The sequence below is a fragment of the Panthera uncia genome (assembly GCF_023721935.1).
Source record: "Panthera uncia isolate 11264 chromosome A1 unlocalized genomic scaffold, Puncia_PCG_1.0 HiC_scaffold_17, whole genome shotgun sequence".
In the NCBI taxonomy this organism is placed as follows: Eukaryota; Metazoa; Chordata; class Mammalia; order Carnivora; family Felidae; genus Panthera; species Panthera uncia.
Window position 1 is genome coordinate 16,741,948 of NW_026057577.1, and position 27,409 is coordinate 16,769,356.

Genomic DNA, 27,409 nt, shown 5'->3' on the forward strand with positions numbered 1-27,409 from the left:
TGTCTTAGTCCTTGTCTCTTCCCCCCCCCCCCATGGTCACTTGCTTTGTTTCTTAAATTCCACATATGAGTGAAATCATATGGTATTTGTCTTTCTCTGACTTATTTCACATAGAATAATACTCTGTTCTCCATTCATGTTGTTGCAAATGGCAAGATTTCATTCTTTTTTATGGCCAACTAATATTCCATTGTGTATATATACTACAACTTTATCCATTCCTCAGTCGATGAACATTTGGACTCTTTTCATAATTTGGCTATTGTTGATGCTGCTGTAAACATCAGGGTGCATGTATCCCTTTGAATCAGTGTTTTTGTATTCTTTGGATAAATATCTAGTAGTGCAATTACTGGATCAAAGGACAATAGGTATTTTTAACTTTTTGAGGAACCTCCATACTGTTTGCCACAGTGACTGCACCAGTTTGCATTCTCACAAGCATTGTAAGAGGGTTCCCCTGTCTCCACATCCTTGCCAATACATGTTGTTTCCTGTGTTGTTAATTTTAGCTATTCTGACAGGTGTGAGGTGATATTGTAGTTTTGATTTGTATTTCTCTGATGGTGAGTGATGTCGAGCATCTTTTCATGTGTCTGTTGGCCAAGGGAAGACAGCATATTAAGTTAATTATATATCATGCTAATAGATAATGTGCAATGGAAAAAACAGAGTAAAGTAGGAAGGATTAGGAAAGATGATGTGAAGTAGCAGTTTGATAAATGAGTCTGGGGTGCAGAAGAGATTTGGATTAGAGATAATGACTTTGGGGAGTTGTTGACATTTATGTGATATTTCAAGTCAGGAGACTGGATGAAATCACTAAATACTAAATACTAGTGAATAGAAAATTACCAAGTACAGAATCTTGGTCCACTCTTAAGCCAGAGAGGAGAAGGGGAACTAGCAAAGGAGGCTAAGATAGAACAGCCTAGACTGTGGGTCCTCTAAGTCAAATGAAATTAAGGAGAAGGAGGAATTAACGTGTTAAAAGCTGGTGATTGTCAAGTAGGGGAAGAGCCAGATGGTACTGATATGCTGAGTAAGAGGAGTACTGAGATGTGTTCATGAGATTGAACAACATGGAAGCCATTGGTGACTTTCACAAAAATATGCATAGGGGAATAATTGGGGGCAGAAGCCTACTTGCAATGGATTTAAGATAAAGAGCTTTTGGAGATAACTAGAGTTACAATTATATGGTTCCCTAAAGGCTAGATTTCCCCAGGATTCTTCTGATAATCACCACCTGTCTCAGTTTAATTTTTAATACGGCATCATGTCACTCCCACATGTGTTCTGTTTTGGACAACAAATTATGCGGTCACTGGGTTTATGATCTCTTGCTGTCATTGTTTTACTTGACACCCAAGTTTGACCAGTAGTATCCCTTCTAAGCTGGCTACGTGACTTTTGAGAGAATCATTGTCTTTTTGAGAGAATCTGATTAGTTCTTCCTTTTCTGGCATAACAAAATGTTGTAGGGATTATACATTTCATATTTCCAATCTATAATCAGCCATTTCTCTAAGAAGCCCTGCTTCATTTCAGTGGTATTTAGAAACCAAGAGTTGAAACATGGATAGATTTTAACTGGAGACCAAGGGAGTGTAAAAGGTAGGTGACCGATGGCAGAAAGGCATTCCACAAATAAAAACTGAAAAAGCAGACAGTTACTAAAGATACTGACACTGGAGGAGGTAAAATTTTTGTAAATGTTATGTAAAGCTGGATGGCCTATGAGACCCTTCATAGTATATAATTGTATATACTATTACTGTATATATTATATATTGTTATATAATATAATAATTATATATGCTATATACACTATGTAGTATATATAGTATATACTATATATTTATACTATATATAATTATATATACTATAGTATAATTATATATACTATATAGTATATAATAATACATATAGGAAAGATACATGGAAACCAGATAATGAAAGAGTTTGAATATAAGACTGAAGGTCTTTGTCTTTGTTCTGTATTCAGCATATTGACACAATGGGCCTTGGAAGTTGTTGGGCCTGGAGGCTGGAAACCCAGTTAGGCTGTTACAATACACATAATCCATAATGAAATCCTGAACCTATGGGTAGTCAGAAAGAGGGGACCAAATTCAACAGAATTACAGGAGAGAAAGTAAAAGGTGGGGAGGGTAGGAACATAACAGAAGCATGACGAAGAGGCCCACAGTGTCAGATTACTCTAAGCTGTCTCATCTGAGTAGCAGAGGCTGGAGATGCCATTAATTGCAGTCGGGAACACAGGAATAGGTGAAGGAGGAAGATGGAGATATTTTATTTGGAAAAAATCCTTTGGCAGTATGATGACAGAGTATACCTTATTGAAGTTCCATCTGGTAGAAATGTATTTAGGAAACAGTAGAACAATATTTAGGAACAGAGTTTTTTGTTGTCACTGAAGGGTAACCATAATGAGATTTCCATCTGGAAAAGCATGAAGATTTGGATGTCAGTAGCTCTCACGGGTTATTTCAGATTCTCTATTTCAGAGAAATGCGTTTCTTTCCTCATTTCCAAATAGACAAAAAAAAAAAAAAATCTTTAAGAATTCAGACTTCTCTTGTCACCCTTTAATTCCTTGTGTCCAGTATTAGCCCCTCATAAGCTAAACATACTCCAATTTTAATCACATTTTGGAGAATACAAACATATTTTGTATTTTATTAAGTTAAAAGCCCAACTTTAATGAGAGCCTCTTGGAATTAAAAATGTCAGCATGGTTACTGCGTCCAAGTTATTTTTGTCTTGACTCAGTCTCCCTCCCCACAGCCTGATACAGAACAGTTTGGATGCAAACATACTTTCTCCCTTGAGTGAGAGACAACACTACACTGGTTATCTAGTTTTGAGTCAGTATACTCAGTACTCTGGAGAGAACAAAGACAAGGAGATAGCCAAATAGTCAAAATTGGGATTACCTAATTCCAGTTACATTTGCTATTTTGAATATAAGCAAAGCAGTAGCATGCAGCATAGTATGGAATAAAGGAACTGGAATATTCTGGTGAATCTTATTGGTGGATGACTACTTTTAATGTAGGAAACTTGAGCAACTTTAGTTGAATGTGATTAGGAAAGAATGAAAACAATTTCTAATATATCACCACTGACAGGATATGGCAAAAAGCAAACTGTGGGGATTCCACACTTAGCTCTATTGTAATTCTTTGAATGGATCTCTTAAACTTTCTTGGATTATCATTTCTTCTTAGGCTCATTGATTCACTAGCATTCATAATACTCAAGAGAAGCTGTTATGCTCAGTTACAGATTATTACTGTTCAAGGATATCAATTAAGATCAACAAAAGGAAAAGGCACATGAGGGGAAAGTCCAGAAGACACCAGGCATAAGCTTGTAGCCTGCATCCTCTCCCAATGTAGTCACATGGTCACACTCCCAGCAGTGTTGTGTGACAACACTTGCAAAGAGTTGCCAACCAGGAAACCTCACTTGAGTCATGGTGCCCACATTGTTGGGAGCCAGTCACGTAGGCATGAATTAATCTGCATGACTGTCCTCCTCAACTGCTAAGACTTAAGCCTCCCAGAGCAAAGACATAGCCACCATCAATCACATAAACTATCTGATCACATTGGTTCTATGTGTACATATCCAAGCGCTCTGAACTCATCCCAAAGAGCTAGTCAGTGGCCAGTCCTGAGGATAAACCTTTCTCAGTTACATGAAGTTTGAGCATCCCAGGTCTGCTGAGTTAGCCCTTTCCTGCATGGGGGTAGAATTATTCATTAGCTTAAGTCTCTTATATTTCCGGTGTTTTAATGAATGGATTGCTAACTACTCTCATATAAATTGTATAGAATTTAATGCTTTATTTAATGTTTGAAATGGTTTGGATAATTCTATTTGAAAGCTTAAATAAAAGAAATTATACTGATGCTAGAAAATAAAGCTGGATTGAATGTCTGACAGTAAAAGAAGGTGTGTCTTGCACAAGTCAACACAGAGCCCTGCTCCCCTGACGAATGAACTCCCAAGTGAATAAACTCCAAGATTTTCAAACTTCAGTAATTTTAAGGAAACCTAAGGAAAAGAAACTACTTAAGCCCAGTTTCAGAAGCTAAGTTTAGTTAGTATTTGATTAGTAAATCACTGATCATTTTTGTTTCTCTTGTGTTGGTGATAAATTTAAAGACCTTTTTTTTTTTTTTTTAATGAAAACCCTTTATAGGATTTCTGTACTGTTGAGTAAAATTGCTCAAGTTTTGCTTGTCTAATTTAGTGTGAGTCTTTCTTGCACTCATTTTAAAGTTGTTTAGTGCAGTATTCCATATTTAGCACCTGCAATATAACTGTGGTATCTTCATTTTCCCATTATTTATCCCTGATCCATAGTTTTCTAGTTGAGAATGGTTTCATTTGTGGTTTTTTGTTTTTTCTTCTGTCTTTTGTAACGTTTTTCCTTTTTTTTTTTTTTTTTTGTCACTTAATGTGTTAGGCCATACTTATTTGACTCAGAAATGTTCAAAACGTTTTCCTAAATTGAAATATATCTAGGTGTTTTTTCCCTAAGTCTGTAGCATATGACTTTGATACAAAATCAAATTTCCATATGTAGTAATGGATTTTGTTCTTTTGAAATTGTAGAATATTTGAGATGATTATATTCAATCTAAAATAGGGACCTTTTTAAATTTTTTTCTCATTGTTTTTAATGTTTTTATTTATTTTTGAGAAGAGAGAGACAGAGCATGAGCGAGGAAGGGGAGAGAGGAAGAGGGAGACACAGAATCTGAAGCAGGCTTCAGGCTCTGAGGTGTCAGCACAGAGCCCGATACGGAGCTCAAACTCACAAGCCGTGAGATCATGACCTGAGCTGAAGTTGGACGCTTAACCAACTGAGCTACCCGGGTGCCCGGACCTTTTTAAAATTTAAGAGAAATACTTTTCTCTGCAAAAAGGCTTTGGAATTTATTTTGTATGAAAGAAAGCTAAGTGTTCCTTTCTGGTTAGTCATTTTATATAGAATTAACCCCATACACTAGAAATATCGTAGTGCAAAATTATCGTACAAGCCCTGAACTGGTGTGTTTTCTTTCAATTTCTAATGAATATTTTTTTCACCATGTTCATGTGTGGTGCGTGCAGGGACCAGATAACCTTTCAACACCAAGTACATATAAAATACATTACTTAGCTGCTATGTAAAATATCTGTTGCTGGGTGTAAAAATGGATCTTAGTTTTACAGTTGGTATGAAATCTTTTCTCAGAAAGAATATAAATCTTTTAGCTGGCTTATTAGCTAAGGTAGTTTCCCACCCATTCATAATATGATATGTAGGTTTCAATGAGTCCCTAAGTCATATTTTACCTTCTCCCATTCTCCCAGTTATTTGTTCTTTTGCTTCATAAAGAAAACGCCCACACGTGCAACTGAAACTTTATTCGCAAATCCTGAATTGGCCATTTCTGTTGATAAGAGATTTTACTGACCTCCTTTAGATTTTCTCTTTTCTCACTAACAAATAGGCATTTTAAATTTCTTTACTCTGGTCCAGTCCTTTCAACAAATGTCTTATACTGGAATCTAGGGGCAAAGATGTGTAAGACACCTTTCTTAACCTGGAAGAACCTTACACTCTGTGTTTTTCATTCCTTTTTTATATCAGGAAAATGGAAGGCAGAGGTTAATATAAGCATAACTTATTCGGTGACTGTTTTGTATAATGCCTAAAACCATTTCGTTTGGACTAGATAGCTTACTACCTGGCCATGTTAAAGTTTGCTTCCTTCTTATGTTCTTGAAGCAGAACTGTTCCCAACAAGCTGGTTAGAATGTACTTTCACTTCTGAATAGTTAGCCAAAAAGCTGGAATTGTCGCATCTCTTTATTGTTCAAGCCTCTAAATATCATTGTACTTTCAGAGCTGTCTACTTTTTTAACTAAATTAAGGCTTTTTGGAGTTTTATCCCCAAACCTTGCAATTTCACTTGTTTTTCAAACTCTTGTGGGGAGCCATTCATTTATAACAAAGAGAGTAGATGTATTGTCAGGTAAGACACACCACAGCGGAAAATCCTAAAAATTACCCATCATCCAAAGCATTCTTTGAAAATTGTCAATTACTTCAAATTTTAAATAAATAAATAAATAAGTAAATAAATAAATTCCCTATCTTCGCAATTAAAATCACTGATCTAGTGGACCTTAGTGGAATTTGCTATAGCAACTGGCTTTCATAATCCATTTGAAGTGTAATTCATTCTTAAAATATGACTAAAATCATATGGCCAAATTATAACCTATTTAGTTTTTCATACAATCCAAGAAAAATGAAAATGTTGTTTAAAACTTCTCACTTTAAAAATGTATTAGAGGGGACTCTTGAATGGCTCGGTCATTTGGGCATCAGACTCTTGATTTCTCTCAGGTCATGATCTCAGGATTCCTTGGTTCAAGCCCTGTATTGGGCTCTGCACTCCCAGCATGGTGCCTGCTTAGAATTCTTTGTCTCCCTCTCTCTGCCCCTCCCCTGCTTGCACTGTCTTTCCTTCTCTCTGTCTCAAAGTAAGTAAACAGTTTTAATAAATAAATAAATAAATAAATAAATAAATGAATGAATGAATGAATGAATGTATATTAGATATTCTGAGTCAGAAAGTACATAAATCTAGAATTTAGAGCAATGAGAGACAGTTTGTGAGTTTTGAAAGTTTAACATGAACTTCCCAAGTAAACTCCACAACACACTCTGAGAAGGATGCAAAAAGGTTATGGGTTAAATTTCCTCTTACCATGCTGAAGTGAATACTAACATTTGAGGTGCTATCTATCCATTTGTGATAATACATCAAGAAGAGTCTTATTTAAAAGGCAGTGCCTGATTTCTTGTGAATAAACATATGGGAAGGGAGGATAACTTCATAATATAATATTTAATGGTGTTTTTGCATGGTCTAGAAAGACATTGGATTTATTAGATTCTCCGTGCCTACTTACGATAGCACTAAACCGAAACTTTAGTTTGGGTACAGCATCCCTACCCGTATAGGTTTTCTATTTAAACATGATTTAAAAGTTTTGTATGAACTATAACTTGGGAGGTAGCATTCCCTATGTTGTCATGTGGTTACATTTAAAACTAAGGCAATAACAACTTGGCTCCTAGAGTGAGTATTGTCATAAGGAAAGGTTAAGCCATCCATATTGCATCTTAATTTACTTTGGTAATTTCATAACTTGGTATTAAGATACTTAATTCTGGGCATTATTTATGGTACATTGTGCTTGTCCAAATAATACAGTGTAATGAATTACTTTGTAATATGAAGATTGGTAGGAGATAGAAAGTTTGTTAGTTTCCTAGTGCTGCTGTACAAATTATCACAGATTTGATGGCTTAAAACAAGAAGGATATTTTATCCTAGAGTTCTAAAAGTCAGAAGTCTTAAAACAAGGATGTCAGCAGGGCTGTATGCCTCCTGGAGACCCTAAAGAATCATTTTGCTGCCGTCTTCAGCTTTTACAAGCCACTTGCCTTCCTGCCCTCATGGCCCCTTCCTCCATCTTCAAGGCATGTTTGGGAAACCATTCAACCTAGTACAGAATGTGTAAATAATAGGTGCTTATGTTGTAAAACTAGGGGTTTATTATAACCCTAATTTGTGTTTGCGGGTTGTACTATCAAAGATACAAATGTAAACAGTTGTCCTTCTTCATTCTGAGAATATGCTCCGTACTTAATAGTCAATTTTCAAAGGTGTTATATTCCTAAAAAGCTCCCTTAGTTTTGATTGCAGCATTTGTTAAGTTTATTGTCTACTATGTGTCTGGGGCCTTTGATATTTTGCAAAACAATGGATAAGATAAAAAGCAGGTACTCTGGTTCTTGCTGTTTGAGTAATAAACTGTCCTTTGTTTCTGGCCCAGGAGTTTTGCGTCTACTGCTGTCATCCATCAGACTATGCCAGGCTAACCTGTTAACTTTCAAGGAGGGTAAATTCTCAGACCCTTCACAGATCTTGATAATGGCTGTTGTTTATAATTAGCCCAAAAACTGCCCAGTCTTTTTTAGTGGCAACATTTCTTTAAATATATTCAACATTGTTAAATTCAGGTCAACTTCAGTCTGTACTTCTCTTTTAAGTGTATTGTGTTTATTTTTTTTTAATTTTTTTTTTTTTTAACGTTTATTTTTGAGACAGAGACAGAGCATGAATGGGGGAGGGTCAGAGAGAGAGGGAGACAGAGAATCTGAAACAGGCTCCAGGCTCTGAGCAGTCAGCACAGAGCCTGGCACGGGGCTTGAACTCATGGACCGCGAGATCGTGACCTGAGCTGAAGTCGGACGCTTAACCGACTGAGCCACCCAGGCGCCCCGTATTGTGTTTATTTTGAACCTTTGTAACATTTTCCCTGTAGTAGTTCTGAAAGACCACAGAAGTTGCCAAAATTACCTACTGGGATTGCTCAGCACCTCACATTTATTAAAAAACATTTATTTTTTTGTGTTGAAAAGTACATTAAACACAGCTTATAGAAATCATTACTGCTTCATTTAAAACTAGAAGGTTCTTACACAGTAGCAGGCTCTGATGATGTTCAAATGGTCATATGACATTGGAAACCATGAAATACGGTTTACTTTTGTGTTAGTTTTCACATGAATGCTTTTAAATATGGTGAAGATCTTTTGGATTACATCATAGAAGCAATAAAATAAGTAGTGATCTAGTAGAAGCACTAATTAATTGGTCTTACCACAAAATAACTATAGGACCTTGGACAAATTACATGATTTAATTGGGTCTTCTTTTCCCTTTGATAAAGAATTGAACAAAGATAATTTGGGTTCCTTTTAGTTTATTTAGCATTTGTTCATTTATTTTCGTACCTTATTTTTATTTATATAGTTGTTTTAACAATAAAAACCACTTTAGGAGTGCCTGTGTGGCTCAGTTGGTTAAGCGTCTGACTTCCGCTCAGGTCACAGTCTCACGGTTCATCAGTTCAAGGCTCGCTTCGAGTGAACTCAAGCCCCACTTCAGGTTCTGCGCTGACAGAACGGAACCTGCTTGGAATTCTCTGTCTCTCTCCCTCCCTCTCTCTGCCCCTTGCTTATTACTCTTTCACTCATGCCCTCTCTCAAAACTAAATAAATTTTTTAAAGATTCAGGAATCCTCATTTCATTAAAAAAAAAAAAAAGGAATAAAAACTACTTCCTATAAATTCCAAAATATAGTGTTTCCTTATTAATTTTCAGAAACCCTGAAATTTCTGTTTATATTTTCCCTTTCTGAAGAGTTGTTTGAGGATTTTGTTGTTTTTTTAAAAATTCCTGGTAGGAGAGCTTTTTTGTTTATAGGTTGATTTTCTTTAATTCCTACTTCTTCATTGTGATCAGGGAGTATTGTTCATATTTTGCTTGATAATACTTACTTTACTTTGACTTAATATTTGATCAATTGTTTAATGTTCCATGTATGCTTGAGAAGGTATAATTTGTATTATAAGAGCATAATGTTCGTAACAAATCCATAAGACAGATAGATATACCTTATTAGGTTAAGACTTTCTAATGCCTTTTTCCTCTTATTTTGAGATCTGTTGAATGGAGAGTGTTGTGTGAAAGTCTTCTGTTAGTAACGTATTTCTATTTCTCCATATCCTGTAGTTTTCTGTCTTGTTTCATTTTTTCTTTTTTTTTTTTTTAATGTTTATTTATTTTTGAGACAGAGAGAGACAGAGCATGAACGGATGAGGGTCAGAGAGAGAAGAAGACACAGAATCTGAAACAGGCTCCAGGCTCTGAGCTGTCAGCACAGAGCCCGACGCGGGGCTCGAACTCATGGACCACGAGATCATGACCTGAGCCAAAGTTAGGCACTTAACTGACTGAGCCACCCAGGCGCCCCATTTTTTGTCTTTATCTAAATTATTTTTTATCTGATACATGATCTCAACTCTTGTTTTCTAATTGTTTCTATTTGCCTCATGTATCTTTGCAAATTCCTTTATTTTTAGCGTTTTTGAATAACATTTTTGTGTGTCTCATATATATGGCGTAGACTTAGGTTTTGCTTTTTGATCTAGTCTGGACATCTTTTCCTTCTAGTAGGTACATTAAACTAATTCACATTAAAATATACTCCTTGTGTTCTCAACTCTGTCATATAATATTTTACATTCTAATTATTGGGTATTCTATGTTGTATTTGTCTAGATGTCTCTTTTTGCAATGTTTAAGAAGTTTGTGGTATTTAGAAAGATACATATTTTTGTTCCATGGTTTATTTATCTTTGTATTTACATATTTTATATAGTGCCCTTACTTTCCCATTTTCTTATGTAATATTTTACTTTTCAGTCCATTTTAAACCCTGTCCTTTGACTCCTGCATATTACCTAAACAGTAGTCAATGAGTGATCTTATTCTACTCTTCCTTTCTCTCCTATTTTTTCAACTGCATTTTCATCTTACTTAGATTATGTCAAGTTTACCTTCAATTCTTTATCCTGTGCCCCCATATTTGTTTTCATTATAGCTCAGCAAATAGATACTCATCATCAGTCTTTCTACCAAAGTTATCTCTTGTTGGCCAAAGCTTTTCCTCTTAAAGATTCCTCTGGAGAGGCAGATGTGTGCAACATTCTCTGAATTTTTGCAGGTTCAAAACTTTTTCCTGTAGACTTGATACTTGTAGAGCAGCTTGACTAGGTATAAAATCCTTGTCTTGAACCTGCTTACCTTGAAAATGCTTCTCTGAACTCGCTTTGAATATTATTCTTGATAACAACCTTTATTTTCTTACTCTTAAACTAAATTGTTATTTTTGCCTCCAGTCTCTGAAGATTTTTTTCTTTGTTTTTAATGTCTAATGGCTTTACAAAGATAGGTTGCATTATTGATCATTGCAACTCATTTTAGCTTTTCTGTTTTTTAAGTTTTCTATTGTTTGTTTTCCCAGATTTTTAGAATCACAGTTTTAAGTATTGGTTTCTTTCATTGTTTTGTTTTTCATCTTCAGAGATATCAATTATAGATATGTGGGATCCTCCTTTGCTGTTTTCTTTATCTCATTTTCATTTTCTTGGTAGTTTTCTTGACTTTCTTCAAAAATTATTTTTCTTTTTTTAATGTTTATTTATTTTTGAGACAGAGCATGAGAAGGAGTGGGGCACAGAGAGAAAGGGCAGAGGCTCCGAAGGGAGCTGTGCACAGACAGCAGAAAGCCCGATGAAGGCCTTGAACTTCCGAACTGTGAGATCACGACTTGAGTTGAAGTCAGGCACTCAACCAACTGAGCCTCCCAGGTTTTGGTTTTTGTTTTTAAGTTTATTTATTTATTTTGACAGAGACAGAGAGCATGCAAGCAGGGAAAGCGCAGAGGGAGGGGGGAAGCAGGCACTATGCTATCAGCTCACAGCCAGCATGAGGCCCGAACTCATTGAAACTGTGAGATTATGACCTGAGCTGAAATCAAGGGTTGGATGACGCTCAACCAGCTGTACCACCTAACTGCCCCAGTTGATTTTCTTCAAGATGCTTTATTGAATTTTTCTTTGAATCTGTTCTCCATCTCTGAGATGTTTTATTTTTCTTTTCTTTTTATTTCCTAAACTTTATCAGCTGTTCATGTATTTCTTTGTTCTACCTGTTTCTGTTCTTAGTGTCTTAATTTCTAATTTTGCATATTTTTTGTATAAATCCAAATGTTAGTTTGAGACTCCCTAATACAGTTTGGAGGGTGTTTACAGGTTTTGTTTGTTTCATAATTTTAGGAGAGAATCTATGAAATAAAGTGTTTTTATTTACATTTTCTGTTTTCTTCTTTCCTTAATTTTATATGAATTTAATTTTTTTTGAAATCCTAGCCATCTGGATCCACCATATATCATTTTTTTAATGAATGTTGATAAGAAGGAATTAGTTTACCTGTCTTTTCTTTTGTCTCCAAAGGGCCCTTAATTTCTCTCTCTTTCTTCCTTTACCTTCATCATTATATCTGAAAGGAGGAACAAAGCCCCTATTTATCTGATTCTGTGCCTGCTTCTTGAGGCCCCTGCCTTCAGAACCACTTGATTTCAAGTCCTCCCTTGTAGCCACTGCTATGAATTACCAAGTCTCAGTCTTGTATCCATTTTGACTCTCTGTAGTAGTTTTTGTTTTCTAGTGGTGCTTTTTGTCTGTCATTCGTGTATGTCCTTCACTCACGTTTTTTTTTCTCCCAGTGTCTTCTTAATCTGGTATTCCCTGGTTTTTTGTGTGCACAAGATTGTGATGCAGTGAGTGCTCTGTTGAATTTGGTGTTAAGTTTCTCAACTTGATGTTTTGAAGTTTCCGTTCTCCTGTATCTCCTAATAATGAAGAAGGCATGGTTCTTGTAGTCCTTGTTGAATTTATTCTTTAGGAAGGAGTATGTGGATGGTTTGAGATTTAGGCAACATCATTCCCTTCTGGAAGCATTATGTTCATATTTGCAATAAAATTTAACTGATTCACTCTTTAGAATGACTTTTTCACTTACAGAGTAGAAAAAAGTACTTAAAGCCAGCCATTGACAAAAGCAGGGCAAGTCTTAAGATTTGGATTTTTTTTTTTTAGCTGTACTGTAAATAATTTTACTGACTTTAAACTACCTCGGGGAAGCTAATCTTTCATATTAATTCATCAGTTCCTAAAGACGTATTATGTATACATACACACACACACACACACACACACACACACACACTTAAAAGTAAGAATCTTTTTATGCTGTTTATATAGATTTTTTTAATATTTATATTAGTGTACAGTCATATTAGTGTATATACAATAAGAATGAATATTCTCAGAAACCATGCTTTCTAATCTTTATGACATTGGATCATAATTATCAATATTTAATTTTTTTCCATTCTCCTCTTTCCAAAAACATAGTTTTACACAGCTCTTTAATATAGAATATGTGGACATTTTTCAGGAGATACACAAGTCAGTACGTACAAGGATATCATTCTGCTCCTATTTATTAAAAGATAAAAATCAGAAAATATGTCCAATAATAAAAGTTTGGTTAAACAAATAAGGACAGTGATGTAGGAGAATGGGAAAAAAAAAAGGATAAACATTTGCCCTGTCATTAGATGATAAAGCTAGCTCACAAAATGCTATGGTTCTATTTTTATTTAAAATATAAATTAAATCATTTTCGTGTAATAGTACCTACACAATTTTTACCATATCACGCACGTCTACCTCACTGTCAGTCAATGTTGTTTTAAAACCAACTAGCTGATTTTTTATTTAGCTGTCTTCTCAACAATATTATGAAAAAAAAATATGCAAATGTTCACTGTATTTTTTCCTGCACAATAGAATAACTTGATAGCTGTTAAGAGAAACTTCATTTTTGTATGGTCTAAAGTCACCCTTTGTTACTTAGTGAAATGTATATCAAACTTAAATTCTCTTAAAGAAGCATGTAGAAGAGTGTGTAATAGAATTGTAACCATGTAAATAAACAGTGCTAGTAATTTTACTTATTTTTTCTCTGCTTTTCTGTTTTTCAATTTTCTAAAATAAACTCTTTGCATAATATAAAAGTATTGTGTAGGTTAGATTTTTTAATAAATAATTAAAATTAAGTATTTCTCTATAAAGATTTACATTTTGATATAAAATGATATAATTGCCTATGTCCTGAAATGTCATTGAAATAAGTAATTTCTTTGAATCTTGAAATCTTTTTTTTTTTTTTTTTTAACGTTTATTTATTTTTGAGACAGAGAGAGACAGAGCATGAATAGGGGAGGGGCAGAGAGAGAGGGAGACACAGAATCGGAAGCAGGCTCCAGGCTCTGAGCCATCACCCCAGAGCCTGACGCGGGGCTCGAACTCATGGACCGTGAGATCATGACCTGAGCTGAAGTCAGACGCTTAACCGACTGAGCCACCCAGGCGCCCTGAATCTTGAAATCTTAAATTAACATTTTGAATTATTTTAATCTTATTTCAGTTAAAGAGTTTTTATTATGCTAGAGATTTCTTGGCACATTGAATTTTCTGGCTTCCTTGGAATCTGAGTGTAATTATCTTAGGAGGATTAGCTCTTAAATTCCTTTTTCTGTGGTTTTTCAGAGTATGATAATTTATTACTATGATAGGAGTTATTCTTGTCTAAAAACTAAGAACTTATTTAATATCAAATTTCTTAAAAGCAAAACATGGGAAGGAATGTACCTCATAATAATTAGTAATGAATGATGCTTTAAAATTAGACTCATAACTAAAATTACTTTATTTTTTTTATAGGAATTGAAACCTGATATAGTAACTAAATCTGCTCTCGGTGATGATATCAACTTCGAAAAAATCTGCAAAAAGGTATATCTATAATTGGTTGACTTTCTTTTTCTTGTCACCCTTTTCCTTGAAGAGAAAACTTACCAACCAGCCAGTTACTATTAATGTATGATGATTTTTCCCCACTTGAGCTCCAATATTGCCACTAAAAAAATATTTTATGGTAATTTATGAATACTACTTTGCTTGTAACATCACACCTTCAAAGTCCTCAAAGGTATGTTGAACTTAAAATGTGGCATTTATGTGAGACAACAATTAGTCTCTTATTCTTACTAATGAGTACAAAGAGTATTTTTATTTTTTTCCAAGTAATTTTTGTTACTAATTTATTTAATCAACATATTTACTGCTCTGTGAAAGATTATTTTTACCCCTGGTTTTACAAATGAGGAAACGGAAGATCACAAAGCATGGAGTGAGCTGAGTCAAGGAGACTACTGTTATGTGGCACAGTTAGGACTGCAAACCAGTTCTGCTCCATACTATTCCCCCCCCCCCTTTTCTCTTTCCCTTCCTGTTTCCCCTTTTTCATTTCCACTCACTCTGTAGTGTCTACATATAAGAGTTCCAACCTGAAAACAGATTTTGGATTAATTGATGTTTTTGTGTTTTTCTATTTTCACTTTCATTGGCATTTGTTCTAACCCGTATTGCTTCTTGTTTCGTGCATTTGTGTTCATTTTGCTCTTTTTCTAGTTTCTTAATGTGGAAACTTCAGGCCCTGATTTTAGACCTTTCCTCTTCTGTAACAGAAGCACGTAGTGCTATAAAGTTACCTCTAAGCACTCTTTTACCTGCACCCTTAAATTTGGTATGTTGTATTCTCGTCTTCTTTGAGTTCAAAGAACTCAATTTTTCAAAGAACTTAATTTTCCTTTGAAACTTAATCTTTGACCTGTGGTTTAATTCTAAGTGTATTGTTTAGTTTCTGAGCAATTAGGGGATCTTCTAGGTATCTTTTCATTACTGTTCCCTTTATGATCCATGAGCACATTTTCTCTGATTTTTATTTGTGTTATGGTTGAGGACGTGCCTTACCTTGGTGAATATTTCCTGTGCACTTGAAAACGATATGTTTTCTCTTGGGATCAGTGTCCTAAAATGTCAGGTAGGTCACATTAGTTGTTGGTGTTGTTCAGGTGATTTCTTTCTTTACTGATTTTCTGCCTACTTGTTTTATTGGGTACCAAGAGACACGTGTTGGAATCTCCAACTATGAATGTCAGTTTGCCCACTGACTTCTCTACAATTGGTATGAAACATGTCAAATTTTAAAGCATTTTTTAAAAAAATGTTTATTTATTTTGAGAGAGAGAGAGTGCACACACAGATGGGGTAGGGATAGAGAGAGAGACAGAGAGAGAGGGAGAGGGAATCCCAAGCCGGCTCCATGCTCAGCACAGAGCACTACACAGAGCTTGATCCCATGACCATGAGATCATGACCTAAGCCAAAATCAAGAGCTGGACTGAGCCACCCAGGCACCCCTGAATTTTAAAGCATTTTAAGATGGTAAGAACATAAAAGAGTTTTGTTTGTTTGAAGGGAGGGAGAGTTTGTTGTTGTTGTCATTGTCCAACATTAACCAAAAAAAAAAAAAAAAACACTTAAGTCTTGAATGTGGTTTTACAACAGCCTATTTTGTAGCAGCATAATTTTACGTAATTTTTCATAGGATTTTATTCATGAAGAGAAGGAAAAAATATGATCCTATTATGGTTTTAAACTGTAGTTTGGTCTGTATCTCAGGCATAATGGTGACATACATGTTAAATAGAATAGTGATAACTGTAAAAATATCATAGAATGTATTTTTGTTTTGAGAGTTTAAAAAAATAATCTTTTAAGATTTTACTGAAATAAATTTTTCGAACTTTCTGGATGCTAAATTTGAATTCTAGAACTATTTCATTAATGTTTCACTTACGGTGAGACCAAAAAGCAATGTAGTATCCTAATAATAACGTTTCCATTTAAACTCTTAACAGTAAAACTTGGCAGTATTTGAAAATACCCACGATAAAAAAAATCCAATGTTTGTATTTTTTTTTTTTTTAAATCTTCCTAGCCTGATTGTTTTCACTTTGGAAGGTTAATATTAGTACATGTGTCATGTACATTTTTTAGGAGTGCCTGGGTGGCTCAGTCAGTTAAGCGTCCGATTTTTTATTTCTGCTAGGTCATGATCTCATGGTTTGCTGGATCAAGCCCCATATCGGGCTCTGCACTGACAGCACGATGTCTGCTTGAGATTCTCTCTCTCTCTCTCTCTCTCTCTCTCTCTCTGCCTACCCCTGCTCGCGCACGTGCGCGTATTCTCAAAAAATAAATATTTTTTTTAAAGCACATCAGTTTTTTAGAGTATCTTCTACGTACAACCCTTTGTTCAGCTTTTCCATTGTGTGAAATATCTTTTGTCCAAAAAAATGGGGAAACAAATGTCTATGTTAGCTTATCATTGTTACTTTGTATAAGTAAAATCATTTGCATAGGACCATATTTGTAGTCATGAGATTTTTAATAGCAGTTCAGGTAAAAAGTTTAGGATCTCACTGTGAAGTGTCAAGTGAAACCTGGTTATATTTTTGCCCTGTTAGTACCTTCCTCCAAACAAAGGAAGGGAGGATGGGAAGGTAGAGAGGAAGGGAGGAAAAATTGTTTTATTTCATCAAAGTTCTTGATGGAATCCTGCAGGGATTTAAAGCCAAGGGAGACTGCCCTGCTTTAGAAACCATTTCAGATTCCTCCCAAGCTATTTGATTTCACCTGTTCTGTTAGTATTTTATTTCATTTGTGGTGTTCTTCCACTGGATTTGGTTCTTGTGTATGAAAATTTGCTAATTTTCTATAAAATGAGGCAGGTAGCAGTGTTGTGGAGGGAGGACTGATTGTTCTTCAGTGTGTCATAGAAAAGCTGCTCATGGGGCGCCTGGGTGGCTTGGTCGGTTAAGCATCTGACTTCGGCTCAGGTCATGATCTCACGGTCTTTGAGTTCGAGCCCCGCGTCGGGCTCTGTGCTGACAGCTCAGAGCCTGGAGCCTGTTTCAGATTCTGTGTCTCCCTCTCTCTCTGCTCCTCCCCTGTTCATGCTCTGTCTCTCTCAGTCTCAAAAATAAATAAACATTAAAAAAATAAAAAAATAATAAAAAAAAAAAAAAAGAAAAGCTGCTCAGTGGAAGATAACCTCATAGAAATGAAGTCTGTTACGTAGAGCTCTGCACATTTGAGGCTGTCTGATGAGCAGAGCAGAGCAAACTAATGTGTGTAATATCTTACAACTTGCACAGTTCTTCCATATACAGTCTTATCTCAATTGATCTTACAACAGTGATCTCATGTGGAAAGCATTCAGGTGTGTATATGTGCACACACATGGGTTTGTGTGTGTGTGTGTGTGTGTGTGTGTAGTCGTAATAGTGAAATGCAGAAAAGGGGTGGAAAGGTTAAGTAGGCAGTTAATATGTATATGATGAAATTTTAAAGCTAGAGAGTTGAAGGATGATAATTCTGACATTTCCAGACAGCTGGTGCCAGAATTTCAGGAGCTTCTCAATTAAAAACATCTGTTGCTTGCAAAGCCATCAGCCGGGCAGTGTGGAATATAGGAAGGGAATAGGAGACACAGAGTATTTTCTAGAGGAATATGTCAGAATATGTCATCTTCTGGGGAGTAAAAGATAGTTATAGTAAACAACCACAGGATAAGGGGAAGCAAATTAATATCTGTTAACATCTACTAGTTGCCTGACTCATTAGATGCTTTTTATATATTAGCTTTCTCTGGGAAGATGATAATAATTCCATTTAACAAATGAGACACAGGGGCCCAGAAGGGTCAAAAATACACCTATAGTCAGTCATTAGCAGATGGCAGGTCCAAGGTCTAAACCCTGGTCCTGCCCATAAAACAAAAGTTTAAGAGAAAATGCTGGAATGGATCCCCTGTCGGTCAGACTACATCTTGGAAACATGGTGTCCTAGGTTTTATACAACCTGAACAAATCTAGAAAGGTCTCCCGTTGCCTTAAGTGTGGACTCAGAGCCTTAGGTTGCCACAGTTCTTCTGAATCAGCTGAAAGGACTGGTTCATATTACCTCCCTAGATATTTTTAATAAATACAAACATTCATATATCTTTAGGTAAAACCTAGAATTGAAATTAAGTCTAATTAATGTCAGAAACATACCAGCATTCTACTTCTACCACTGCATTAAGAGTCCCTTTGTTCTAGGCAGCATTTCACAGGAATGAATAGTGCATGTAAGAGAGCTTTTTCATTTTTAGACTGTTGTTTATATTCACATGTACATTCTCAAAATTCCTTTCAGAATTGAACACCAAATGCTTGTGTTCATAATAAATACCCAGATGCCAAAATAAAATTTTTCCATAAAAAGATGAGGTGTTTTCCCTTTTTTTATGTAATTTATTTGAAATGGAAGAATCTGGAGGTGTGTGAAAACCACAGTTTCCTGAGAATTTTCCATGGCAAATGTTGTGTCAGTGTTAAATAAGGAAAGCTGTGGTTCCTTCACACATCCTCTAATATTGTGAAGGCTTTTTTCATGCAGGTGTAAAAACTGTTCATAGAGAATACGTAGCATTTTAAGTTTCACAATAAATGAGTTCATTTAAATTTAAGGTATATGACTGAATTTCTTCTATAAACCACCATAACATTTTTCATCCGTCCAAGGAGGTTTATCACATTCACTTATTTTGTACATTATTGTCTTAACCTTTGAAATTAGGGCAAGATTGTGAGCCTCGGAAGAGGATGTTTGTGTCCTTAATGTGTAAGTCCGTTCTTTCACATATTGAGGCATGTTTATATAAATGTAAGTATCAGTAAATATAAAGAAGGAAAATGTAAGTGAGGCAGAAAGATGACCAGTAACAAAATAAGGAGGGGTAAAGGATTTGAAGGGTCTCATGGCAGCTTCTGCCCTGCTTGTTCTTGTGAGCTCTTACACCTCCCCCCGTGTCCTCAGCAGAATGGAGACCTGGCGGCTTGCAGCGGAGACCCAGGGCACTGCCAGCGCCACAAACCTGCACCCACTCAGTTCACAAGCCTCTTTGTTCATAATTATGTTTGATTCCTTTCCAGAAAGCTTGGAGGGGGCTTGAAGGGGAGTCACAGAATGAGAGAAAAGTGATCTCACATACTTTAGAAGAAAACTGATAGAGAATACTAGACTGAGTTCAGAAACTGGACTGTGAGTTTAGCTTCTTCCCAACTTGCTGGGTAATCTTGAAATCAAGTCAGGACTGTTTAGTCTAATTATTGGGTAAAATCATTGGTCTGTATTCCCTTTACCTCTTGTTAAAATTTGAATTCAAAAAAATGCATTGAATGAATTCAAATTGCTGTATTAAGAATAAACTTCAAAAGAAGTTTAAAATGTTAAATTTGGCATTGTTTCCTTAGAAATAAAGTTTATTTAAATGGTTGTTTTCGCTTATAAAAGGTGATATTTTTAACTAAGACTTTTTTATTTTTTTTTATTTTTTTTTTTTATTTTTTTTCAACATTTTTTATTTATTTTTGGGACAGAGAGAGACAGAGCATGAATGGGGGAGGGGCAGAGAGAGAGGGAGACACAGAATCGGAAGCAGGCTCCAGGCTCCGAGCCATCAGCCCAGAGCCTGACACGGGGCCCGAACTCACGGACCGCGAGATCGTGACCTGGCTGAAGTCGGACGCTTAACCGACTGCGCCACCCAGGCGCCCCAACTAAGACTTTTTTAAAATCAAATATTTTAAGAAATACATGTGTCACATTTTTTATTGGTCTAACTGAAATCCTTAGTATTGATAAAGCATGTAAGTATGTATATGCCATTAACAGTTTTTCGGTTTGCCCTTTTTCCCAGTTAGAATTCTACTCCCCAAATCATAAGCTACTCAGATTTGCAAATTAGTAACAGACCATCAAGAACAGATCTAAATTAATTAAAAACAACTGGCAACTAAATGTAAGGAAGTTTGAAGGACTAGATGTACCTTAAGGAGATCTGTACAATGCATTCTTTTTACAAAGATTGCTGGTCAGCAAAGGGAAGAAGCTTAAATTTCTAGGAGTTTCTGCATTCTGGCTACTGTTGATTTGCCATTAGTTGCATGGCTTTAGACAGGGCACTATCTCTGGCTCTGCTTTTTTTTTTTTGTTTTGTTTCGTTTGTGTTTGTTTGTTGTGTTTTTTCATTTCTCTGATAAACTCTTCCAGATCAAACATTCTGGTAATGCATTTTCAACCCCTTCCAAAGTCCTTTTTGTGTCAGATCTAAAAATGACAGGGCTGATCCTCTCAGTGTTCAATTTCATTTTGCCAGAAAAATGAAATGTTTTGTGCACCTTCACATACTCACCAAGATTTTCATGAAATTTCTACACTGTATTATCTCTTGATGTTTAAGTATTCTTAAATAGCTTTGACATTTTTTCAGATTTCAGTAGAACAGGAGTACTTTGTTCTCTAAGATATTTGGTGGTGGTGTTAAGTAGCTGACCTTATCAAAATTTCCAGTTTATAAAAATTAGAAGTAATAAGGACATGTTGAAATGTATATTTGCAGATATCATAGTGCACAAAGTAGGTTTGTCACATTAGCTACAAGACAGTGTTATTGTTAAATAGATTTACAGCTAAATGAATGAGAATTTGAGAAACTATTTCTTTTCTTTTTGTCTACAGATGCTGATATAGTAACTTTAAATATTTTGGTAATTTTTTTTTTTTATTTTTTGTTTGTAGTTTTATTGAGATATAATTGACATATAGCAAACATTGTGTAAGTTTAAGTTCTACAACTTGATGGTTTGATACACATATATATTGTGAAAGATCACCATAATAAGGTTAATTAATTAACACATCTATCACCTTATATAATTAAATTTTTTTGTGTGGTGAAAACATTTAAGATTTACTCTTTCAGAAACTTGCAAGTATATAATAAAGTATAGTTATGTATAATCACCTGGTGAGTATTGGATCTCTAGATGTTGTTCATCTTTTAACTGGAGGTTTGTACCCTTTGACCGAAGTCTCCCCCTCCACCACTTTTCCTGCACCACTAACACCAGTCTCTGGCAACCAACAATCTGGTCTTGTCTCTGTGAGTTTGGGTATTTTTAAATTCCACCTATAAGTCCTGCTATGCAGTATTTGTCTTTCTCTGTCTGATTTATTTCACTCATTGTAACGCCAACCAGGTTCATCCACATTGTTGCAAATGGAAGAACTTTCTTCTTTCTCATGGCTAAATAATATTCAGTTGTGTATATATATGTGTATATATATATGTATATACTTACATATATATGTATATAGACACCACATTTTCTTTATTCACTCCATTTATCAGTGGACTCCTGGTTGTTCCCATGTCTTGTCTATCATGAATAATACTTCATTGAACACAGCATCTCTCTGAGATAACTGACTTCATTTGCTTCTATTTTTAATTTGTTTAGGAGCCTCCTCTGTTTTCCCTAGTGTCTGTACTAGTTTTATTCTCACCAGCAGTGTGCCAGGGTTCCCTTTTCTCCTCATGCTCACCAACACTTGTTAGCTCTTTTGTTTTTGATACTAGCCATTCTGACAGGTATGAGATGATCTCTCATCGGGGTTTTGGGTGATTTGCATTTCCCCAGAGATTAGTAATGTTGAGCTTCCTCTCATGTACCTGTTGGCCATTTCTTACTTGGAAAAGTATCTGTTCAAGTCCTCTGCCCATTTTTAAATCAGATTTTATTTTTATTTGGTTTTATTTATTTGCTGTTGAGTTGTATAAGTTCCTTCCATATTTTGGATTTTAGCTCCTCATCTGAGATATGGTTTGCAAATATTTTCTCCCATTCTGTAGATTGCCTTTACACTTGGTTGACTGTTTTTTATGTTTCGCAGCCAGTTTGTAGTTTGATCTTACCCCACTAGTTTATTTTTGCTTTTGGTGCTTGTGCCGTTGGTATCACATCCAAAAAAAGTTATTGCCACAACCAGTGTCATGGAATTTTTTTCCCTACGTGTTCTTCTAGGAGTTTTACAGTTTCACTTCTCACATTTCATTCTTCTTAGTCCAGTTTAAGTTAATTTTTGTGAGTGGTAAGATATGGGTCTCGTTTCATTCTTTGGCATATGAATATCCAGTTTTTCTAATACTGTTTATTTAAAAGACTGTCTTTTCTCCTATCATGTATTCTTGACTCCCTCATCAAATAGCAGTTTACTGTACATGCAAATGTTTATTTCTGGGTTCTCCTTTCTATTCCATTAGTCTATGGGTCTGTTTTTATTTTAATACCATACTATTTTATTACTAAAAGTTGGTACTATAGTCTGAGATTAGGAAGCATAATGCCTCCAGCTTTGTTCTTCTTTCTCAAGATTGCTCTGGCTACTCGGGGTCTTTTGTGGTTTCATACAAATTGTAGGATTTTTTTTTATTTCTATGAAAAATGCCATTGGCATTTTTATAGGGATTGCATTGAATTTATAGGTAGTTTTGGAACTACGGATATTTTAACAATACTAATTTTTCCAATCTATAATTACAGATACCTTTACAATTATTTGCAACCTCTTTGATTCGTGTTATTAAAGTCTTACCAAGTTTTAAGTGTAAAGATCTTTTACTTCCTTTGTTGTATTTATTCCTAAGTATTTTATCATTTTTTATGATACTGTAAATAGGATTGTTTTCTTTATTTTCCTTTTAGCTATTTCATAGAAAAGCAACTGATTCTTGTACATTGCCTGGATAAGTCCTTCAAACACAGTAGACTTCAAACTGCCATCATCTTGCACATACTAATGTGCTCATAAGTTTGTATTACTAAGGGAAAAAAAGCTTTATATTGGTCCATTAACAATGAAGAGTAAATTTAAAATAAAGACATTTGAGGCTGACAGCTCTACGTGACACACTAGTGAAATGTATTCACTTGTTTTATGAGATGTTTATCGAATCCAGCCTGTTACCAGTTACCGATCCAAGCACTATGTCTGTAGCAATGAGGAAAACAAAGCCCCTGCCTCACAGATTGGAAAATACCTTCACTGACATGCAGTGCTAAGTGATGTGAAGTAAATAAAGAATTATGGCAAGTGTTGTGTTAGTTCAGATAACATTTGAGCAGATATATGAATAATAGGAGATGATCAGCCATGTATATATTTGGGAGTATACCATTCCAGGTAGAGAAGAGCTTATAGTGGAATAGCCTAAGCATCAGAAGGCAGTAAAGCTTGAAGAAGAAGAGATAAGGACATACCATCATCTGGTTACCTTTTAAAAACTCACTGTGATGCTATATGGAAAATCAGGTGTAGGGGAGCAAGTGACCAGGTTTGAGGATATTTCGTTGGTGCTGCAGGTGAGAGGTGTCAGTGAATTGGTCAAAAGTCTTAACAGCAGAAGTGGTGAGAAGTGACTGGCCCTGAATCTATTTTGCATTTGGAACTATAGGATTTGCTAAAGGAATAATTGTGAGCTGTGAAGGAAGGAGAAATGTGATAGAAGAATTCTTAAAGTTTTAGTTCTGAACAACCAGCAAAATTGAAATTACATACAGTAAGATAGGAAAGACTGAAGAAGTAGCTTTGGGAAGGATATCAAAGAATTCTCTTTTAATATGTCAAGCAGGAGGTTCATACAGGAGCCTCAATCTCAAGTTAGAGTAGCAGTTAGAAATTTGGAAGTTGTCAGCCTACAGATGATATTCAAAGAAATTATCCCAAATCATTGGTTTTTCTAAATTCATAAATATATTAACTATTATATAGAATCAGCTTCCATTCAGGCATCATCAAGTTTATGAACTGTTGGCTATCAGCCAAGCACTGGTAGAACATTCTGAGAGTACAGTAGAGATATTGAGACATTCAAAATACAGATATTTAACATCAGATAATTTCTATATCTCTGTTAACTGGAATTTCAAACATTACAATATTTTGAATCACCCAGCTTAGTACTAATATGTTATTTGGTTCTTTCATATTGATTTAGTCTATTTTTAACTAGATTTTTTAAGCTCTTTGAAAGCAGGAGCTTCCCCCCCCCCCATCACACAGGACGCCTACCACAGTTCTGGAAATATACTAAGACCACAAAGAATATTTGTTAATGGATGACATGATAATTTTTTTAAGTTTATTTGTTTTGAGAAAGAGAGTATGAGTGGAGGGGGGGCAGAGAGAGAGAGAATCCCAAACAGGCTCTGCACTGACAGCACAGAGCCTAACCCTGGGCTCGATCTCACAGACCATGAGATCATGACCTGAGCCAAAAGCAAGAGTCTGCTGCTTAACCAGCTGAGCCACCAAGGTGTTCCTGATTAGATGATTTAATTGTTCAGGGCAGTATTATTTTTGTCACCATGAGCTTTATTTTTTCTTCATCATGGATTATACAAGTGATTTATCTAATGAGAATACTGACAAATTCCTGTTACCTAGCTCTTCGTTTTAAAAAAATTACAATAGATTTTCTTTTATTCACTTCTTAATAGTACTATCTGGCTTTTATTCCCATGTTTATTATTTCAATTTGCAGCCTGATTCTACTGCAACTGAAAGAGCAATTGCTAGACTAGCAGTGCATCCTCTTCTGAAGAAAAAAATAGATGTGCTAAAAGGTATGAATTAAATGATTTTTAAGCCATGTACCTAAATGCACTTGGGTATATGATTCTGAATAAATGGCTATTGATTTATTTATTCTATGGTTTTTTTTTTTTTCATTTTGAGGACCTTTTATAAATATCTCCTTCAAATATTTTTAAATGTGGTAAGGTGCCTGATAATATGGAAGTTATCTGATGTCTAATGAAAAATTAAATCTGTATTTTTTCCTAAATTCTAATATATAAATATGTATGTATTTATATATATAACATATATTCATGGTAAATTTGAATACAATTGGTTTGCTAAATATTAATGTAATTCATAATATTACTTTTGATGTGGCCACGTACTCACATAATTTTCATTATTATAAAATGCGTTGAAAGAATTAAGTGTTGTCACAGATTAGAAGATATTTATTTTTATGTTTGAAAGCACAATTTATAATGTGCCACAATCATATCAACACAATTTTGCTAAAGAAATTGAAGTGGCCATTTTATTTTTCTTATTTGTATTCAGTGAAGTTTCCACTATTTTTCATAACTCCAAGGCCTGAAAGGATGGTTAATTTTAGAGTTTTAAATTGAATACCTCTGAGCATTTCTTCTCAGTTTGGTTTTTAAAGTCACTAGAGTTCTTCTGTGGGTTCAGATCTATCATATATATTTAATGTAATTGCAGTTCTCCTCTTAAGTATATCCAAATAGTTGAAGAAATACTGTACTGAAACAGTTATGTTTTATTATCTGTTTTAGTGCTGAAACAAGTCATGTGCTATTTCTTTTGCAGCTGCTGTCAAAGCTTTTAAAGATGCAAGACAAAATGTTGTTGAAATTAACTCATCAAAGAATGCTTCAGTAGAAAATCATTCCAAGGACACTTTGTGTTCAAATGATGATGCCAGTAAGTTACAGCATGAAGGAACTATTGTCAGTGAGCAAAAAGAGAAAGAAGCCAAAATATTGGCAAAGAAACCAAGAAATTCAAAAGAAAAAATAACCAAGATGGAACATGGACCCAATGCTGTAGACATTCCAGATTCTCCATCAAAGCCTTCTGAAAGGGATTCTGTAGTTCCGTCTGAACCGCGGAAGACACCTGCTGACCCAAAAATGAAAACAATAAGTAAAACTAAAAAAAGGAAAGGGTCCGATAGCTCCCTTGGTGATAACAGTGATGGAGAAGAATTACAGGAAGAAGAAAAGGAGTATTTTGATGATAGCACAGAAGAAAGGTTTTACAAACAGTCTTCAATGTCTGAGGATAGTGACAGTGGTGATGACTTCTTCATTGGGAAAGTCAGACGGACACGAAAGAAGGAAAGTAGTTGCCATTCTTCAGTTAAGGAACAAAACCCCCCCAAAAAAGTGTTACCTGAAGAAGATCTACTTGAAACCCATCAGAATATAAGAAAAGACAAAAACCCGCCAAGTACAGAATCAAGGAAGTTTGAGTCAGTGTTTTTCCATTCTTTATCTGGATCTAAAATCTCCAGAAGGTAAGAGTATTTTTTCTATCCTAAAATAATTATTAGTTCTTAATTTTTTTAAAGATAAGAAATATCTGCACATCCTAACTACGACAGAATCTCTCCCAGCATACATGTAGTTTATAGAACACATCCTTTGTTTAGACTTGGCCCTTTTGAATGTTATATTCGGATCATATTTACAAATACACATATGGGAGGGTGCCTGGGTGACTCAGTTGGCTGAGCATCTGACTCACTTTCAACTCAGGTCATGATATCACACATGGTTCTGGGTTCAAGCCCCATGTTGGGCTCTGCGCTGACTGGAGCCTGCTTGAGATTCTCTGTCTCTTTGCCTCTCTCTGCCCTGCTTGTCCTCTCTCTCTCAAAATAAATAAATAAACTTTAAAAAAAAGGGGGACATCTTAAAATAAAAATTTTTAAAAATACCTAAATGGCAGTGCCACATTTATCCTGTAGCCAGGTAATTTGTCCAGCTAATTTAAGTTTATCCCTTAGATGACCAAAGTCTTCAAACTTTGAATTTGCTTTTGATGAAAACCTTTTGAAAACGTCTCACATATCTTACTCTTTAAATAGAACTTTCTGAAAAGAACAGTGGGCTTTGGGGCGCCTGGGTGGCTCATTCGGTTAAGCATCCGACTTCGGCTCAGATCATGATCTCACAGTTTGTGGGTCGAGCCCCGTGTCGGGCTCTGGGCTGACAGCTCAGAGCCTGGAGGCTCTTTCCGATTCTGTGTCTCCCTCTCTCTCTGCCCCTCCCCTGTTCACGCTCTGTCTCTGTCTCAAAAATAAATAAACAAAAAAAAAAATTAAAAAAAAAAAAAAAAGAAAGAACAGTGGGCTTTGTTTTTGACAACCCAGAGCCATCATTATTTTAAACATCAGTCTTTTTCTTATGAAATGTTTGCTCTCACTGAGC

General features: G+C 35.3%; 1 protein-coding gene across 1 annotated transcript in view; it reads left to right on the forward strand.

The window, feature by feature from the left end:
• SRFBP1 (serum response factor binding protein 1) overlaps positions 1-27,409 on the forward strand; it is a 66,433-nt gene that overhangs the window by 34,056 nt on the left and 4,968 nt on the right. The window contains exons 4-6 of the mRNA XM_049649087.1: positions 14,304-14,375; positions 24,919-25,000; positions 25,785-26,493. Coding sequence (XP_049505044.1) covers positions 14,304-14,375; positions 24,919-25,000; positions 25,785-26,493 — 863 coding nt within the window. The remainder of the gene's footprint in view (positions 1-14,303; positions 14,376-24,918; positions 25,001-25,784; positions 26,494-27,409) is intronic.